This window comes from Scleropages formosus, chromosome 9, assembly GCF_900964775.1.
Source record: "Scleropages formosus chromosome 9, fSclFor1.1, whole genome shotgun sequence".
Classification (NCBI taxonomy): Eukaryota; Metazoa; Chordata; class Actinopteri; order Osteoglossiformes; family Osteoglossidae; genus Scleropages; species Scleropages formosus.
In genome coordinates this window covers 27,272,525-27,288,716 of record NC_041814.1, presented here as the reverse complement: position 1 = coordinate 27,288,716, position 16,192 = coordinate 27,272,525, and the positions used below count along the sequence as shown (strand labels likewise).

Sequence of the window (16,192 nt, the reverse complement as noted above, 5' to 3'; positions counted from 1 at the left end):
GAGGTTATGCGCTTGACACTGTTAAAGGATCCAGATGCTGCATCCATGGCATTGTTGAAAGGTCCAGAGGCTAAGTGCACTGCATTGTGGGAAGGTTCAGACAGAACTCGTGGCATTGTGGGAAGGACTAGAGCGTACACGCAGGGCATTGTGGGAACATTCAGATGCTACATGCAAAGCCTTATGGGAGGGTTCAGATACTGTATCCATGGCAGTGTGAGAGAGTTCAGATGCTACACGGAGAACATTATGAGGAGGTTTGGATGTTACATGCTGGACTTGTGGGAGGGTCCAGAGCCTGCATGACATTGTGGGAAGGTTCAGATGCAACATGTACAGGATTGTGGGAAGGTCTAGATGCCACGTGTATGGCATCGTGGGATGCTCCCAGTTCCAAAGGCACTCTACGCACTAATACCACTCTCACTAATCAAAGATAACAGGCATGGATCGGAAGGACTGGTGCACAGTTCTCAGAATCGTGGTGGACCAAGAGGATCGGACCTTACCCAGGTTGGAACGGGTGTTTGAACGCTCAATGATGGCGTGTTTGCTTGGGTTGTTCAGAACTGACCGCTTGGCCAGCGAGATGTCAGCCGTCACCCGGGTGATGGATATTCTGGAAGGAGAACGGTCGAAAGTCAACGCGTGAAGGCAGTGCTATTTTCAAGGAGTACAGTGGGAACAAGAAAATAATGAATGCGTGCGCCGTTGACATTAACACCCTAAAAGTATACTTCTCAAAAAATGTTTCCCACAAAACAGAGCTCATTTTTTTCAGTTGCGTAATAAGGGATCGTGTTTCGAAGGAGTCGCCCGACATTCAAAGGGCGTGCTCATCGTAGGGTCTACGTGATGTACTGCAGCTTACCGATGTCTCAAGACTTCCCCAGTCATGTTGTACACTTAAGAGTTACACGTCGGGGAACGCGTGCGCGCGCGCGCACACACACACACACACACACACACACACACACACACACAAAAGTGGTCTTGCTGTTTTCCATCAACACTGAATTCCTGTTTTGCAACTTTCAAAGCAGCCAGTGACCGTCAGCACCGACAGCAGAAAGGCAAGTTACTCCGGGCCTATTAAGGAAATGAAACGCTCCTATTTAAAGCAACGCCACACATCTCCCAGCAGCTGGAAGCCCAACAGGGCGCCTGGGGTACATCTCCAGAGAGAAGCAGATACCAGACACCGTTCTTTTCATATGCTGCTCAGCCGGAGCGCACTCTTTACAAGTTTACAGTCCATCAAAAATACATTTACAAGACTCCCCCGGCGAGCGGAAAACAGCGCCGCCACACAGAGTGCCCAGTCCTGACACGCCACACAGAAAGGTCAATTACAGTGTGTGAAGACAAGAACACTGCAATCCAAGAGCCAGAGAAAAAAAAAAGACAAAAGGACTTACCTTCCCTCAAATCTGTGTTTTAAAAAGTCAAAGAGTGCTTTTTGCATCATGTCTGTTACCTACAATCACAAAACACACCAGTTAAACTTTCAGTTTCATGCTGTATTTAAAAAGAAGCCAATGTTTTGAATGGACTAAGAGTAGATCGGGATCTGTGATGGAAAGGCTGAAGGTTCAAGGAGAGACCCAAGCTGAACCACTTATTCAAAATAAAGCAAGCATGTAAAATATCTATCTATCTGGGGGTGCAGTGGGCTTTGGCCAGGTCCTGCTCTCTGGTGGGTCTGGGGTTCGAGTCCTGCTTGGGGTGCCCCCCCTCCGGCCTTGCGCCCTGTGTTGCCAGGTTAGGCTCTGGTTCCCCGCAATCCCACTTGGGACGAGTGGTTTCAGCTGATATGTGTGTGTGTATCTATCTTTGTAAAATCTTGTGTGGGAGGCGCTGAGTGACATGATGTTGATGCCCATAATCAAGAGAGAAGAAGAAGGGAAGGGATGGTGAAAAGTATAGCTCTGTGTGTGTGTGTGTGTGTGTGTGTGTGTGTGTGTGTGTGTGTGTGTGTGTGTGTGTGTGCGCGCGCGCGTGTCTGGACTTCCACGGTGAAGTGTTGGGATGCAACTGTGTCAGGGATCCATAAATCTTGGATTGACTGAGGTGAAAGGTGAGAAGAGGTGATTCAAAGCCCTGACCACCACACAGCCCACCAGTTGGTCATGCTAACTTTAAGAGTTATTAATAATATTCATATCAGAAAGGTCTAGTGGAAACCTGGCAAGCTCTATGCTTGAGAGTATGTGGACCTGTCTGAGATGGTGCTTTAAACACTTTGAGTTCATGCAGTCCACCTCGTTGTTGTCTTGAGTGGCAGATGGTCGTTACCGGCGGGCTTCTTACCTCGTAGCCCTTCAACGAAGGTCCCACAAGCACCACCGGACGCATCGAAGGCACAACGTCGTACGGAGGGACGTGTTCCGTCTGAGGGTGTGGAGGTAAAGATCATTTACGTGCCGTTTACCGATGTTTACAGGCCACCCAACAAAGCACGTTAGACTTGCGAGCGGTGAGTCAGACACCTCGTCATCCGGTTCCCAGAGAACATTCTGGATGTCCCAAAATTACAAAACCCCAAAAGGACACCGTGGTACAGAGGGGCCACATCATGGACCCCATTGGAGAAAAGAGTCCCTTTCTCAGTCCCACAAATTCGTCGCCCCCAAACAAACATATCGCACTCACTGTGTGTCAGAGAGAGGTCATCGCAGTGCATTCTGGGAACCCGAAGGCAAATCAGTCTCACCGCGCACATGCCACTTAGTCTGCCAGTTAGTCCCACACATTTCACCAGGAACAGCGAGGTGAGAAAGGATGGCAGGAAGTGGAGAAGCAGAGAAATGCATGGCATCTGGAGACGGCACAACGGGACCAGGCTGTACGCTGCAGGTTCATTGTCTCACATCACACATGCACACACTGTGCGGAACACATGAAACACACATGCTATTAAAAGACAGCACTAATGGTCAGAGAACTAATGTCAACGGTGTCCAGGAGGATTGAGTGTCCATAGGAGGTGTCCTTGTGGGCTTTCCTCCTATATCTAGAATGTTTTTTCCTCTCCTCAACTGCGCTTTATAATTTTTCATACTCGTGATCTTTTGTGTGCACAACATAATGTTGATACTAACATCAAACGATTTTGTAACATCTCTTGGTTTATCAGTGTAATAAATTGTTGATTGCTATGCTCTGTGAATGGAAGTTGGGAATGATGTAATTCTTATATATACATATAATAAGAATAATATAAGAATGGAAATTGTTTTATATATATATGTATATATTATATATATATATATATATGTATTTATAGAAAAATACACAAGCAAACATATATGTGACATGTATAAGAAAATATACATACATAATATTTACATTTATTTACTTATCTGATAGTTTTCTCTAAGGTGATCTATCATGCTAATTATTTAGAGAGCTATATAATTTTTAATGTATTAACTCAAGTATTGAATTAAAGGACACTACAGCAGGAGGTGGGATTCAGCGCTGGGTCCTTTGAGTGAAAGGTCGCAGATTTTCTACCCCACTTCCTGACCATAATACTGACATAACTAGACTAAAAAAGGTTAGGGTTTATCACTTAGGGGGTGTGGTGGTGCAGTGGGTTGGACCAGGTCCTGCTCTCTGGTGGGTCTAGGGTTTGAGTCCCGCTTGCGGTGCCTTGCGACAGACTGGCATCCCGTCCTGGGTGTGTCCCCTCCCCCTCCAACCTTATGCCCCGTGTTACCGGGTTAGGCTCTGGCTCCCCGCGACCCCGTATGGGACAAGCGGTTCAGACGATGTGTGTGTGTTTATCACTTAGCTGATGGTTTTCTCCAAAGTGACTCACGATGTTAAGCTACCTACAAATGTTTATCCGTTTATACAGCTGGGTAATTTTACTGTATTAATTCAGGGTAAGTAACCTTGATCACGGGTACTATAGTAAGGGATAGGGCTCGAATCCGGGCCCTTTAAGTCCAAAGGTGTCAGCTTTAGTCAGATTCCAGAACTACAGCTGTCATTTCAGCCTTAAGTCTGGAAATATCACACTATATGACACGGCTGAAACGGTCCTTCAGGACGAAAACAACGGCCAAACAAGGGAACCCGACGAGACCGAGGACTAAGAATAACATAAGAACGATGATGACGATTAGGCGACACAGTGAAGGAGCTCAGTCAGACCGAGGGCTGCGTGTTGGTGCATTTCCCCTGCCGCTGCCAAACAGGAAGCGCAGTCGATAAGCATGGGCCCCTCTCTATCTTTAATTTTCACTGTTTTTGCTTTTTTTTTTCGTTTAAATGTGTTCCATCTGGAGTCGGAGGCAGTTTCGCAGCGAAGGGTGACGTCATTCCGGCACACCGGGCGGTGCCTGCCGACAGACTCGGGAGGATGCTGTTTTAAAGCGCCGCCCCCACCTCTCTGCCACGGCTCGCTGCTCATTTCCCAAAAAATAAACACACGAGGAAAAGAGGAGAAGTGCCTGCGAACGCTTAAGAGCCATCAGGCTGCGCTCTCAGAAACAGTAGACACCATCACTCCAACACATGCCTGATTTTTATTATTTTTCTGGTTAAAGGAATTCGATGGTGTTCTCTAATCTGGCCCTACAGTCATTCATTCTCCTTCATGTAAACATGGTGTAGTGGTTATAACCGTCACCTTACAACTGAAGGTCCTGGGTTTGAATTCCCACTCCTGCTGTAGTACGCTTGATTGAGGTACTTACCCTGAACTGCCAGAGCGAAACATACCGAGCTGTATACATGGGTAAATCGCAGTACTGTGAGTTAACTCATAGAAAATCATCAGCTAAATGTTCATTATAATATTAATACTAATGAATAACTGTCCTGACTCGGAAGGTGGGAACGTTGAGCCTAAGACACGCTTCCGGGTGGATCGCAGCCAGGTTGCTGGCCAACCCCTCACACCCTTCTGTGGAGCAATGATTCTCTGTATCACTAGATGATGAGCGCCCAGCCCTGGCAGCTGGCTTCCTGATGAGTGCAGCGTCCAAGTTCGAGGTGGAAGCCCCAAAGTGCGTGTCCTCTCCAGTCCTTGTGATGGTCATGACGGAAGAGACCCCTGCACTTCTGCCAGCGACGCACTCAGGGGATTTTCACAACCGAGGAATTTGGAATTAATACCCGTTCAGTACTTTATATAAGAAGGCATTTATGTAAGTGGTTTCATAATGCTGATATGACGAACACAAGATTTTTTAAAAAATGTTATAAGCATCAACCCTATGTTGGTACTTAGACCAATATCTAATGGCACTGAAATTCTAGGTGACAGGTGTCAGATGCTCAAGTTAAGTGTTGCAGCAGCTGAGTGGTGGGAGCCTTCCCATCATCCCTTGCATATTGTTTATGCGTTATTTTAATAATGTTTAATAAGCTACTGGTATAGTGTATCAACACTTTTTGTGTTAATGATGGTTTTATTTACTGTGGTGGGCTATTCTCTATATGTATTGTAATACTTAGTTGCCCACCGCCAGTGTGTCTTACGTTGCATATCATGTGCATTTCTACGTTTTGGAACATTCCCACCTAAGCACCACTTCATAATGTACAAATAGAAGGGCAGTAATATAAACCTTGATTTGTCTGATACCCCAGTATAATAATGCAGAGAAATAAAAATAGGGGTTGACTGAACTTGGGGCTCTCCTGCAGCGTACAACGTGGTCCTGACCCATGGATGTCACCACACACAAGGGAAAAAAAAAAATCACACGTGGGAAGTGGGGTTGCAGCAGTGTGGGGAGGGGGGTGCTAGAAAACCTTCGCTGTTAACAGAGGTCACAGGTCACACGTCCTGGCCGGAAAGACCGGCCACACCCACTTACCGACTTCTGCTTCTGCTTAGCTACGACAAGGACAGGAGGACGACAAGGAGGAGAGAGAGAGACATGTTAAAGTGAAGGCATGCATGTTGCAGGCTCCTTGCAGGACAGACAGAGAGGACGTGGGTTGTGGTGGTAGTGGTGGTGGGGTGAGGTGCCACGCGAGCAGGAAGTCGCCGGGACGAGCAGTGGGGGTGCATCCCCAGGGGCGAAAGTTACCTTCTTAAAAAAGGGCATTCGTTTCTCTTTTGCTAGGGGAGACATGACACTGTTTGGGCTGGCCTTAGGGGAGCGCTGGCTGACCGGGAGCTCATTGTCGTCCGGGTCTGACCCCGTGGCATCTATGTCAATGGCTACGCACACACAGACAGGTCCGCCGTCACACGGGGTTGGGGGTTGGGGTGCGAGGAGGTGACAGCAATAAGAGAGAACATCCACAAATACACAAAATGGTCACACACACACATTAACACACATCACGACACGGAGAGGGAAATAAGGTAAAACAGTGAGCTGGACGCTGGATACAGGGTAAGAGGCAGCAAGTGCCTTCATGAGAACACCGCTGCCGACAGATATTTCAAAACACCTATTGGGGAATATCTGCCATCGGTTTAAAAAAAAAAAAGAAAAAATCACTGCAATGCTCTCAATTTTATCTTCATAATGAGGAAGAGCAACTGACAATTTATACAGCACTACAGATTCACACTCGGCACAACAGCACAAACTTGCGACGATGTTGTTCTACGGCGTTCTTAATGTGTGGCGCTGCGAATAAATTTGATACAATTCAGAGGCTCGTTTTTAACGTGGACACGTTACTGCTGCGAAGGAAGAAATTCAAAATCAATAATTATTAGCTGAAAAGCTTATTTTAGAGGAAGTTCACACGTGTGGCCCAAAGAACATTTGCAAAATTATGAGCATATACCATACCTACCGTAAATACGACTAAAAATAAATAATATTAAATAACTTCTGTTGAACCGCATGATAATATAGTTACAGGTGGACACATACACTTGAACACACAGTGCACCTAAATACAAGAGATATTAAGTCTTCAGTGTACATCTATTCATTTAGTTGATGCTTTTTTCCAAAGCAACTTACCTTGTTAAGGTATCTACAATTATTAATCACTTGTAGAGCTGGGTAATTTTTACTAGAGCAATTTAGGACAAGTACCTTGCTCAAGGATACTACAGGTGGGAAGGAGATTCGAACCCACAACCTCTCAGTTTAAAGGGAAGCAGCTCTAACCACGGCACTACCAGCTGTCTTAAGTCAGATATGATTTTTACACTTGTGGACCTTGGAGAAACAAGGCTGGACCTCTCCCAGGTGTACATCAAAACCGGTAGTGACAGTAGCTGAATTGGCCATACGTCTTTACTTTTGCCCTTCAAAGAGCTACAGGTTCATCAGAATTAAAAAGAAATGTCCCTATTTGCGCAGTGGGTTGGACCACAGTCCTGCTGTCCGGTGGGTCTGGGGTTCGAGTCCCGCTTGGGGTACCTTGTGACGGTCTGGCGTCCCGTCCTTGGTGTGTCCCCTCCCCCTCCGGCCTTACGCCCTGTGTTGCCGGGTAGGCTCCGGTTCCCCGTGACCCCATATGGGACAAGCGGCTCTGAAGATGTGTGTGTGTGTGTGTGTGTGTGTCCCTATTTGTTGTGACCTCCTGTTCGGAACCTGTGCGGATGATGTCCCGCTGATGCGTTAGACACTGGTTCCTGGCTCCTCACATTACGACCGTCCGAGTTACGCATTTTTAAAGACGTAAACATTTTCCATTTACTGTATCCGTTTATTTAGTTTTAACTTACATTTTTCAGTCATCAATTTACCAAAAAAGCAGAAGGAACACATGTTCACCTGCCTATAGACGGCAGTAAAATGGACAAAAGGCATCTACACCTAACGGGAGTGTGGGGGCCGCGTTAATGCAACTCGCTTCCACAGTGTTTACAGCCTGGGTCCAGTGTTCCCGAATGTTGGTGATCAATTTCATAACGATGAATCCTGCACTTGTTTATGGGACGAATCGTGAGCAATCAGCATTAAATAGGTGTTAGGGAGTAGATATTTTCATTTTCAGCTATTTAAATGTAGGCTGAATTTTAATGTACTTAAGTTTTCCAAAGGATTTATGAGACACTGAAGCTCTTTCTAACATTTTTATAGAGTTAAACCGCATATAAATGGAGGGACATCTGCGTTATGGATATTTCTCTTTCTTTTTTTTTTTACTTCGAGGTAAAAGTGGCTTTGGAGTTACCAACAAAATGAATTAAGAACAGACTTCTGGTGCGTGTTGGGTTTATAAGCTGAGGAGTCAGTATGTGTGTGTGAGAGTGGGTGTGTACTTGGTTAAAACTTCAACCGCCTGCTAAGCCATGAACCATTTTTGTGAACGGACACAACTAAGATTTGCTTAGAAAAACAAGTAAATACATACAAGTTTCTGACTAAAAGAAAGGAACCGTGAGAGACACCACACACACTGGTCCGGGAGTTTGATCCACAGAAATCACGGAAATGAACCCACATTTCAAATGTCCACTCACCAGAGGAAGGAGGAGTTGACTTCCTGGAGTTTGGAGCAAGGTCACCTAAACTGGAGGATGAGTTTGCTCCCGATTTACTGTTTGACAAAGACGGGACATGTCAGGTTTGGGTCGCGATCCCTCGTGTCAAATCCCTAACAACGAATCAGGGCTTGTTGTCATGACAGCTCACAAGGTTATTACAGAGGTGTTATAGTGGAAATGTCTCCGCAAAAAAAGCACTTAGAAGAGAATGTTCCAGTTGCACCCTGGGTAAGTGTGGCGCAGTGTGTGTGGCACCTCGTACCTGGAGTGGAACTTGCCCTGTTTGGCTCGCTGCTCATGGTGCATGCGGGAATTCTCCAGCTTCACGGGGCTGGGGATGAAGCCGATCTCACAGCCCTCCTTCACCAGTCGTCCTATCCACCAGTCATTGTTATATTTCTGCAGCATGAGGTAGGGGAGGGCACTGTCATCATCTTCATCATCATCATCATCATCATCATCTTGATCAACCTCATCAACTTCTTTACATTGACCGTAATCATAACTGCCATCATCACCACACCCTTCACATTATATCACCATCATCAACAAGAACATCTTTATCTAACAGTAGTCATAATGATGATGATAATGATGAGCGTCATCATTGTCCCTTGTAATTCTTATCATAATCATTATCATGACTGTCAACATCTTTCTTGTTACACTAGTCGCCTTCATCATCATACCCCTCCTCATTGTCACCTTAACCCTTTTCCTCCTCAAAATCATTATTAACATGAATGTCTTTCTTTTCACAGTAATCATAAGCATCATTGTCGCCATCAAATTGGTCCTCGCCCTCAAAATCATTGATATTAACCTAAATATCTTTTTGTTTTTACAGAAATCATAATCATCATCATCAGCATCATCATCACCAACCCCAACATATTCATCTTTACAGTAATCCAAACTATTATATCTCTTTCGTCACAACAGCACAATCATGACTGATGATCGTCAACAGCCACCACTGTTACCATCTAACGTTCTCTGATCGGTCATCTGAACTGCATCACTCTCTGGTCTTTGCTGTACTTTAGCTTTTGCCCCATGGCCCTTAAGGGCAGGACCTGTGAACCCCTGAAATAGCCGATAAACAACAACGAAAATAGGCACAGTTTGCTAAGTGAGCAGGTTGTCGCTCTCATTTGGCCTGAGTTACGCTCAATTTCTGCCTTCTATCTGTGGGAGACCTGGCAGATCATGATCTTTCGGGTCTTCTGGACCGTGCAGTCGTGACTCATCGCCTTCCATATGTCCTCGGCGATGGGAGAGACCTGATCGGAGAGACCTGCATGGAGCGCAACGGCTACTCGCCTCTTTGACGTGAAGAAAGTCTTTGGCCTCGAAGGAGATCGCCATGCCCGGGACAGGAACGTCATCGTCCTGGGTGGCGCTGTAGCTGACGTTGGTGCGAACGGCGAATGCGACCGGTTTAGTCTGACAAAGACATACAAAGAAAACTTTGACTTCGCTTGGGCCTTCATCAGGTCACGAGGTGGGTGGGGATGGGGGGTAAGAGGGCAGCAGGCAAACATTAAGATGCAGAAGATGAAGACTCAACCTCTTTCATTTGCTGAAGATTTCATTTACCTGACACTTTTCTTCAGAGCAACTTAGAGTGTTAAGCTACTTACACTGATTCACACATTTATGCAACTGGGTAATATTTACTATTTTAATTTAGGGTAAGTACCTTCATCATGGGTACTACAGCAGGAGGTACTAATCATTCATTCATTCCTCAATCCCCTTCAATAGCCACTGGTCCAGTTTGCGTCGTGGCGAATCAGAACCTTTGCCTAGAAACATAGGGTATGAGGAAGGTACACTCTGTGTGGGATACAAGCCTACGTCATTCACTCACATACACTAAGGGCAATTTAGAGTCACCATATCCCCTGAAACCCATATGTTTGGTCTGTGGGAGGAAACCCACAGAGAAACAGGAAGATCATGCATGCAGACTGAGCCGGATTCGAACGCACGCCCAAATGATGTGAGCCACCAGCACTACCTGCTGTTCCATCATGCCACCCTAGTGCTAATGACAAACTGGAGTATGTCCCTCTCCACTGTGGAAAGTACAGGGCAAGCAGATCTCCCATCATCCCTCTGCCATAACCTCCAGGGGGTGGTGCTTACCCCTTCTGAGAAGGGATTTACTGCTCGACTCGGGATGAAGAAACGGGGCACGACCAGACAAAATGAAATCTGACTGTCGCTTCCCAAACACCCATGTAGGGCAAATTGGATAAAGTGTGACTGAGCGATGCTGAAATCCTCAGCGCGGCAGGCGTCATCGACAGGTGGCGACATCAACGTGCCCCCCCCGTCGCCACAACCCGCGTATGGGAAGCGATACGGCCCATAATAAATCTCCCAGAGACGCACGCTAAGGGATGCGAACCTGCAGTCTAGCTGGTTATGTTACACCGAGGGGCTCGGAGTGCACCGATGCTCTGGGGACACCTCATGAGGAACAGCGTTAGCTCCCATCCTGCTGAGCCATTCTCCCCACTGTCCATCTCACCCCTCGTGGGAACCGTCCACACACCCAAAGCACTGTACTTCCCCAGGTGAGAATGAATCAAGACCCTGACGACGGTAGGAGGCGCCCTCAAGTGCGGCGCTACAACAAACGGCACGACATCCCGGCAACGCCGCGTGTTCTGTGGCTCTCGTGGCCACGTGTCAAACACACCGCTGTGCTAGACCTGGGCCAACACCATGTGCTGCAGAGTGGCTCGGGAAGGCCTGGGGTTGGTGGGAAAAAGGCCCCATCTGCGTTGTACTGCCCCGCGGTGGCAGATAGAGGTCCAGACGGCCTCTCTGCGGAGGTGAGGGTCGCGTGGGGCCGAAGCGCAGCCGGCCGGCCGGACCTTCATTTCCCGTGCGCCTCGCTGGGGGGATGTTTGTGCGCAGAACCCCTCAGTGTGCACCCATCTGGGATTTGGGGGGCGTGGCCTCAGAGCTCCATAGGGTGAACGGGAGGCTTTGGTTGTAGTGCTGGCAATCCGTGGGGGCACCTGGTCAACTCGAGGCCCTAATGGGTGGGGCCGTGGTGGCTAGGTGTGTCGCTCGAGGAACACACACACAGACACACACACACACACACACACACACACACACACACACACACACACACACACACACACACTCGCGCGTGTGTCTTCTTCTCACGCTGCTCTGCAATCCTTCCTCGCATCCTTCGACATCTGAGCGGAAGGCCACGGGCTCAGCTCCGTAATCTTTCCCGCCAGACGACGGATTCCACACTGTCATGGAAACAGCGGATTTTCCCCTCCCTCCAAAAAAAGAAAAGGCTGCAGCGTAAGTATCTGGGCTGCAGTGTGTTACAGATCGGAACCAGGAATTTGTAGGACAAATCGTCTGCTTTGCACGGGGGACAGAAATTGACAGCAGCTGGCAAAAAAAAAAAAAAAAAAAAAAAAAAAAAAAACTGTGGAGTCTCACTATAGTGCAAAAATCTGAACACAGATGTTTAAATCTCAGGTCTGCTTTACAGTTTGTAAACTTTCATTACGTATCAAAGGCTTACAATATTTACTGTACTTTTCTTTCAGGTTTATGCTAATATGTATGTTAATAAATAAGCTTTATTTTTTGTCTCTACTTTTACAAGCAGGAGTTCTACCGCACCTGTTAAAATCGAGGAAACGTCCAAAAAACATGCAAAATAATTCCAAATGTCCTCTGCAAGCCCACAGTCTGAAAGGAACTCTGGAAAATTTTACCCTGTGCATTATGTGCACCTAGACTTGAAAAAATTGAATAAATTAAATAATTAAATAAACACAAAAGAAATCAATTAAATAAATTGTGGGTTAAAAAAAAAAAAAAAAAAAACAACATCTGAGATTTAACAGTATTTGCTCACTCCCTCGCTGTCGATAAAAGCTTGTCTTTGGGAGGGTCGTGAAGGTCCGGAGCCTATTCCTTGAAGCATATTCACTTCATCCTCATCAGCAGAGTCCTCTTACTTCATGTGAACCAACAACCCTCTGGTTACAGCTCCACGCTCCTGGCCTGGAAAGGCCACTTTGCTGCCAATTAGCTGTCAAATTCAACATCTTTGCCGTGCTGAAGGTACATTAACTGTAGCAGCGGGACACTTAACCTCCCCGGAGTCCTCCTCCAGAGCCGTGCGCTAGAACCCGCAGGAGCCCCTTGGCCGTGATCACCGAAACCATAGCGATGGTCCAGGGGTCCGACAGCATCACAAGCAGCTAATTACACAATGCACACGCTCGCAAGGCCTGGCTGATGAGCAGCACACGGGTCAATTCATCTTTGATATGCAAAACACACACCTTTTACAATACGCACCGTTTACCCGACTCCCCGGCGCAGCAAGTAATTTTGCATTATTGCTCTTAGGTCGTTACGGTCACCATAGCGCTCGGCCTTGACGAATCAATCTCTCTCCCGGGGGAGCTCATCGGGACGCTATTTTTACAACCCAATTACCATAGGTTAGAGCGGAGGTAATCCGCGCCAGGTTATCAGCAATAAACCGATCTTTTTAATTAGTGAGGGAGTGCGGCTCTTCCGGGCAGCAGGAAACGTCCCGGGCGACTTTATGCCGAGAAGAGACATGGGTCTATTACACACGTGCTTCAGCATGTCGAAAGGCTCGGGAGGGAAGTTGCAGAGATTGAAAAACTCGGCTCGGTTTCTTCAACGACATCGTTGGTTCTGATGAGGGGGTCAACGGGGTGGGGGGCGGGGGGTCGCTAGGGCTCCGTGCCTCCGCATTCGGGGTCCGAGCTGGGAGCTGCGCATGTTACATAAGACCTGGCAACGCCGCCGTCCCACTGCCCCCATCCCCATGGCAACCCCCTGCCCCCCCCACACACTCACACCGTCATCCGACGTACGGAATGGGGGGCTCAGCTGCTCAGCGGGAGCACGGGACGGCTCTCCGCGCCCACATCAATCTGCCTCTGGATTGGTGTGATCTTTCCAGAACAAAAATGCCCTGAGCTGGGGCTGGGCTCCTGTAGCAGTCAAAAATTTGAGTACAATTTCTATCTATCTATCTATCTATGTCCCCATCTTAATATGAGGAAAGAAAAATTGCTTTCACAGTTTTGTTTATTAAGCATAAGAATAATCTGACCGATACAAAATTTAATGGTATGCTGAGAATATAATAAGAGCAAGTCGTGTAGGAATGTCATTATTTTTCCAGTCGTGGGTTGCTGACGAAATCGGTGTTTGCCCGGATGCTGTGAGATCTACCTACACACACACACACAGTATATAGCATGATTTTTGTGGTACTCCAACTAATTGTGAAGGTATCACGCACCCCCCCGGACCGTTAACCGAAAGCCCTTCCTTACGTATGACTCCTTACGAGGAGGATGTATATGTCGCGTGTTAAACAATAAATAAGAGCCCCAGAGTGAGCGCCCTGTAAAAGGAAACAAAACGTGGAGCAGAGGCTGATGCAGCTCCGCAGGTTGTTTACGGAGGAACCAGGAGACAAAGGGGCAAGAAGCGCTTCGGTTACACGCACCGGGCAGGTTCCCAGAGACTGCTCTGGAGAAAAACCACATCCGTGAGTGACCTCCGCTGAACTTTACACCACTGTTGACTCTGGTAACAATTCTGTGGTTTACAACTGCATTCTTGCTACCAACCGCAGTAAGTAGCTACAAAAAAAAAAAAAAAAAAACTTGCTCACTTTTCTCCAAAGTGACTTCAAATGTTCATCGACTCACCAATCTGCTCATTTAAACACCTGGATAGTTTTTTTACAGTGTCAGTTCAGGCTAAACACCTTGGTCAAGGGAGCGGCGGCAGGAGGTGGGATCCTAACCTACGCTGTCCGAGAGGAAGGTGGCAGCCTCAGCCGCTACGCCACCTGCTGGCCCCCGGTGGAGGAGAAGAGGCTGCATACCGAGAAGAGGCACCACACCGATCCTCAGAGCTGGATTGTGGCTGTTCTCCGGGATTTACGCTTATCTTGTGGAAATATAACTATAATTACGTTACATCAGACCAGCTCTTCTCGCCGTCCCGCCTATTGTGCTGCATTTTGCCGAAAAGCTTACTCATGAGAAAGACGCACATGGTGTTTGCGCTTAACTGGTCTCAACCTCGGGCAGAATCTGCTCTTATGTAGCAAGAACGAGGCGGAGCGAAATATGAACGGTACTAATTATGTAAACGAGGTCATCTCTGAAAAATAAAGCAGTTCCTTTAAATAAAGAATGAAACATGTATTCTTAAAATGAAGCTATGAGTCATTCGTTGCGTTGCCCTCGCAAGCCCGTCTGAAATATTCTCAGACTCTTTTTCCGGAATCTTTCGCCTTTGGATCATTACTACTACAATGTACCACGTGCTCACGGTCTGTTTACACCGCTCGTTTTCGAATAATCCACCACTCGAACCCTGCGAGAGAGTGCCAGGTTGTCCTTGAGGAACCCCGGTGGATCAATCAATCCACCAACCTGGGATCGATGCAAATCCAAGGTTCCGTCTACGATTCATGAAAATTGCCCAGAATCCTCATTAAAAAATGAAGTAGTTGGTACAATTTTTAGTGGAAAACAAATTTTTTTTTTTAAAAAAAAAAACAAAGCCACCGCTATAAAAGGGGTGTGAAACGGGATTTGACCTTAACTGACCTTCACGCACACCCGCCTGGTGGATCCCATCACGCCTAACCGGAAATCCGAGGTGTGGGAAGGGATGCAGACTTGATGCTTCCCGAACACTAACGCTCCACCCTTCGAACTCACGGAACCCGTGACAGAGTATGAAAAATCGCTGCTTTAAAGTGTCCGTAGCTCCACAGCTCCTGGCACAATCACGACTCAAATCCTAATATGCCGATATTCTGCCCAATTAGGAATTAATGTATTTTGCCGCTGGGGTTCTCATTATGTTTTATTTGCTTTTTCAGCTATTTTTTTTTTACCCAGTTCCATTCCTTGCTTAAGGGTAAAACAGCATTTCCTCTCCTGAGATGCGACCCAACAACCGTTTGGTCTCCAGTCTGGGTCCTGAGAAATAACAGCTGCTCTGCTGTCAGAAAAGTCAGCGCGATGGAAAGGGGGGTATAGAGGGGACACTGTCTGAGTGGAGGGGGTACAGAACAGGTACCCGGAATTGAAGTGGCACTCAGAGAGTACAGGGTGTCGAGATGGGGCATCAGCAGGGTAGAGGGTATAAAGAAGGGGTTCCTGTACAGAAGAAGGGTGAAAAAAGAGGTACTCAGAGAGTAGAGGGGGTAAAAAAATGGCTCCCGGAGAGCAGTGTGGTAAAGAAGGGGTTCGTAGACAGTAGGGGGTAAAGATGGAGCACAGAGAGAGTAGAGGGGGTACAAATGGGGTGCCCAGACAGTACAGATGGAGTACTCGGAAAGTATAGGGGAAAAGAAGGAGGACCTAGAGAGTGGAGAGGGTAAAGAAGGGGTAACTAGAGAGTATTGGGTACAGGAGGGGTACTGAGAGAGTCAAGCGGATAAAGAAGGGGACCCAGAGATGACTGGGGACAGAAGGGGTACCTGGAGAGTTGAGGGGGCACAGACAGGGTAACTAGAGAGTAGGGGAGGTGAACAAGACTCGGAGAGCGGAGGATCCACGGGGGGGCGTACCTTAGCTTTCTCCAGCTGCGCCTGGGCCTGCCTTTCCGCCTCTCTACGCAAGGCCTCCTTGTCTTCCTCCAGGGAAACATCCGAGTCTGATGGACGGCTGGTGTAGGAGTCCGCCGAACCCTGGAGAC

At 47.4% G+C, this 16,192-nt stretch overlaps 1 protein-coding gene across 9 annotated transcripts in view; it reads right to left on the bottom strand.

The window, feature by feature from the left end:
• cacnb2a (calcium channel, voltage-dependent, beta 2a) overlaps positions 1-16,192 on the bottom strand; it is a 78,766-nt gene that overhangs the window by 9,499 nt on the left and 53,075 nt on the right. For 7 of the 9 annotated variants that reach the window (XM_018756841.2, XM_018756842.2, XM_018756844.2 and 4 more), the window contains 8 exons: positions 16,065-16,184; positions 9,749-9,871; positions 8,688-8,824; positions 8,402-8,478; positions 6,051-6,184; positions 2,311-2,391; positions 1,419-1,477; positions 510-619 (listed from right to left, as the gene is read on the bottom strand). In XM_018756841.2, coding sequence (XP_018612357.2) covers positions 510-619; positions 1,419-1,477; positions 2,311-2,391; positions 6,051-6,184; positions 8,402-8,478; positions 8,688-8,824; positions 9,749-9,871; positions 16,065-16,184 — 841 coding nt within the window. Of the gene's footprint in view, positions 1-509; positions 620-1,418; positions 1,478-2,310; positions 2,392-5,834; positions 5,855-6,050; positions 6,185-8,401; positions 8,479-8,687; positions 8,825-9,748; positions 9,872-16,064; positions 16,185-16,192 lie in introns of all 9 variants that reach the window. The other 2 variants (XM_029254797.1, XM_029254793.1) reach the window with 1 other exon arrangement.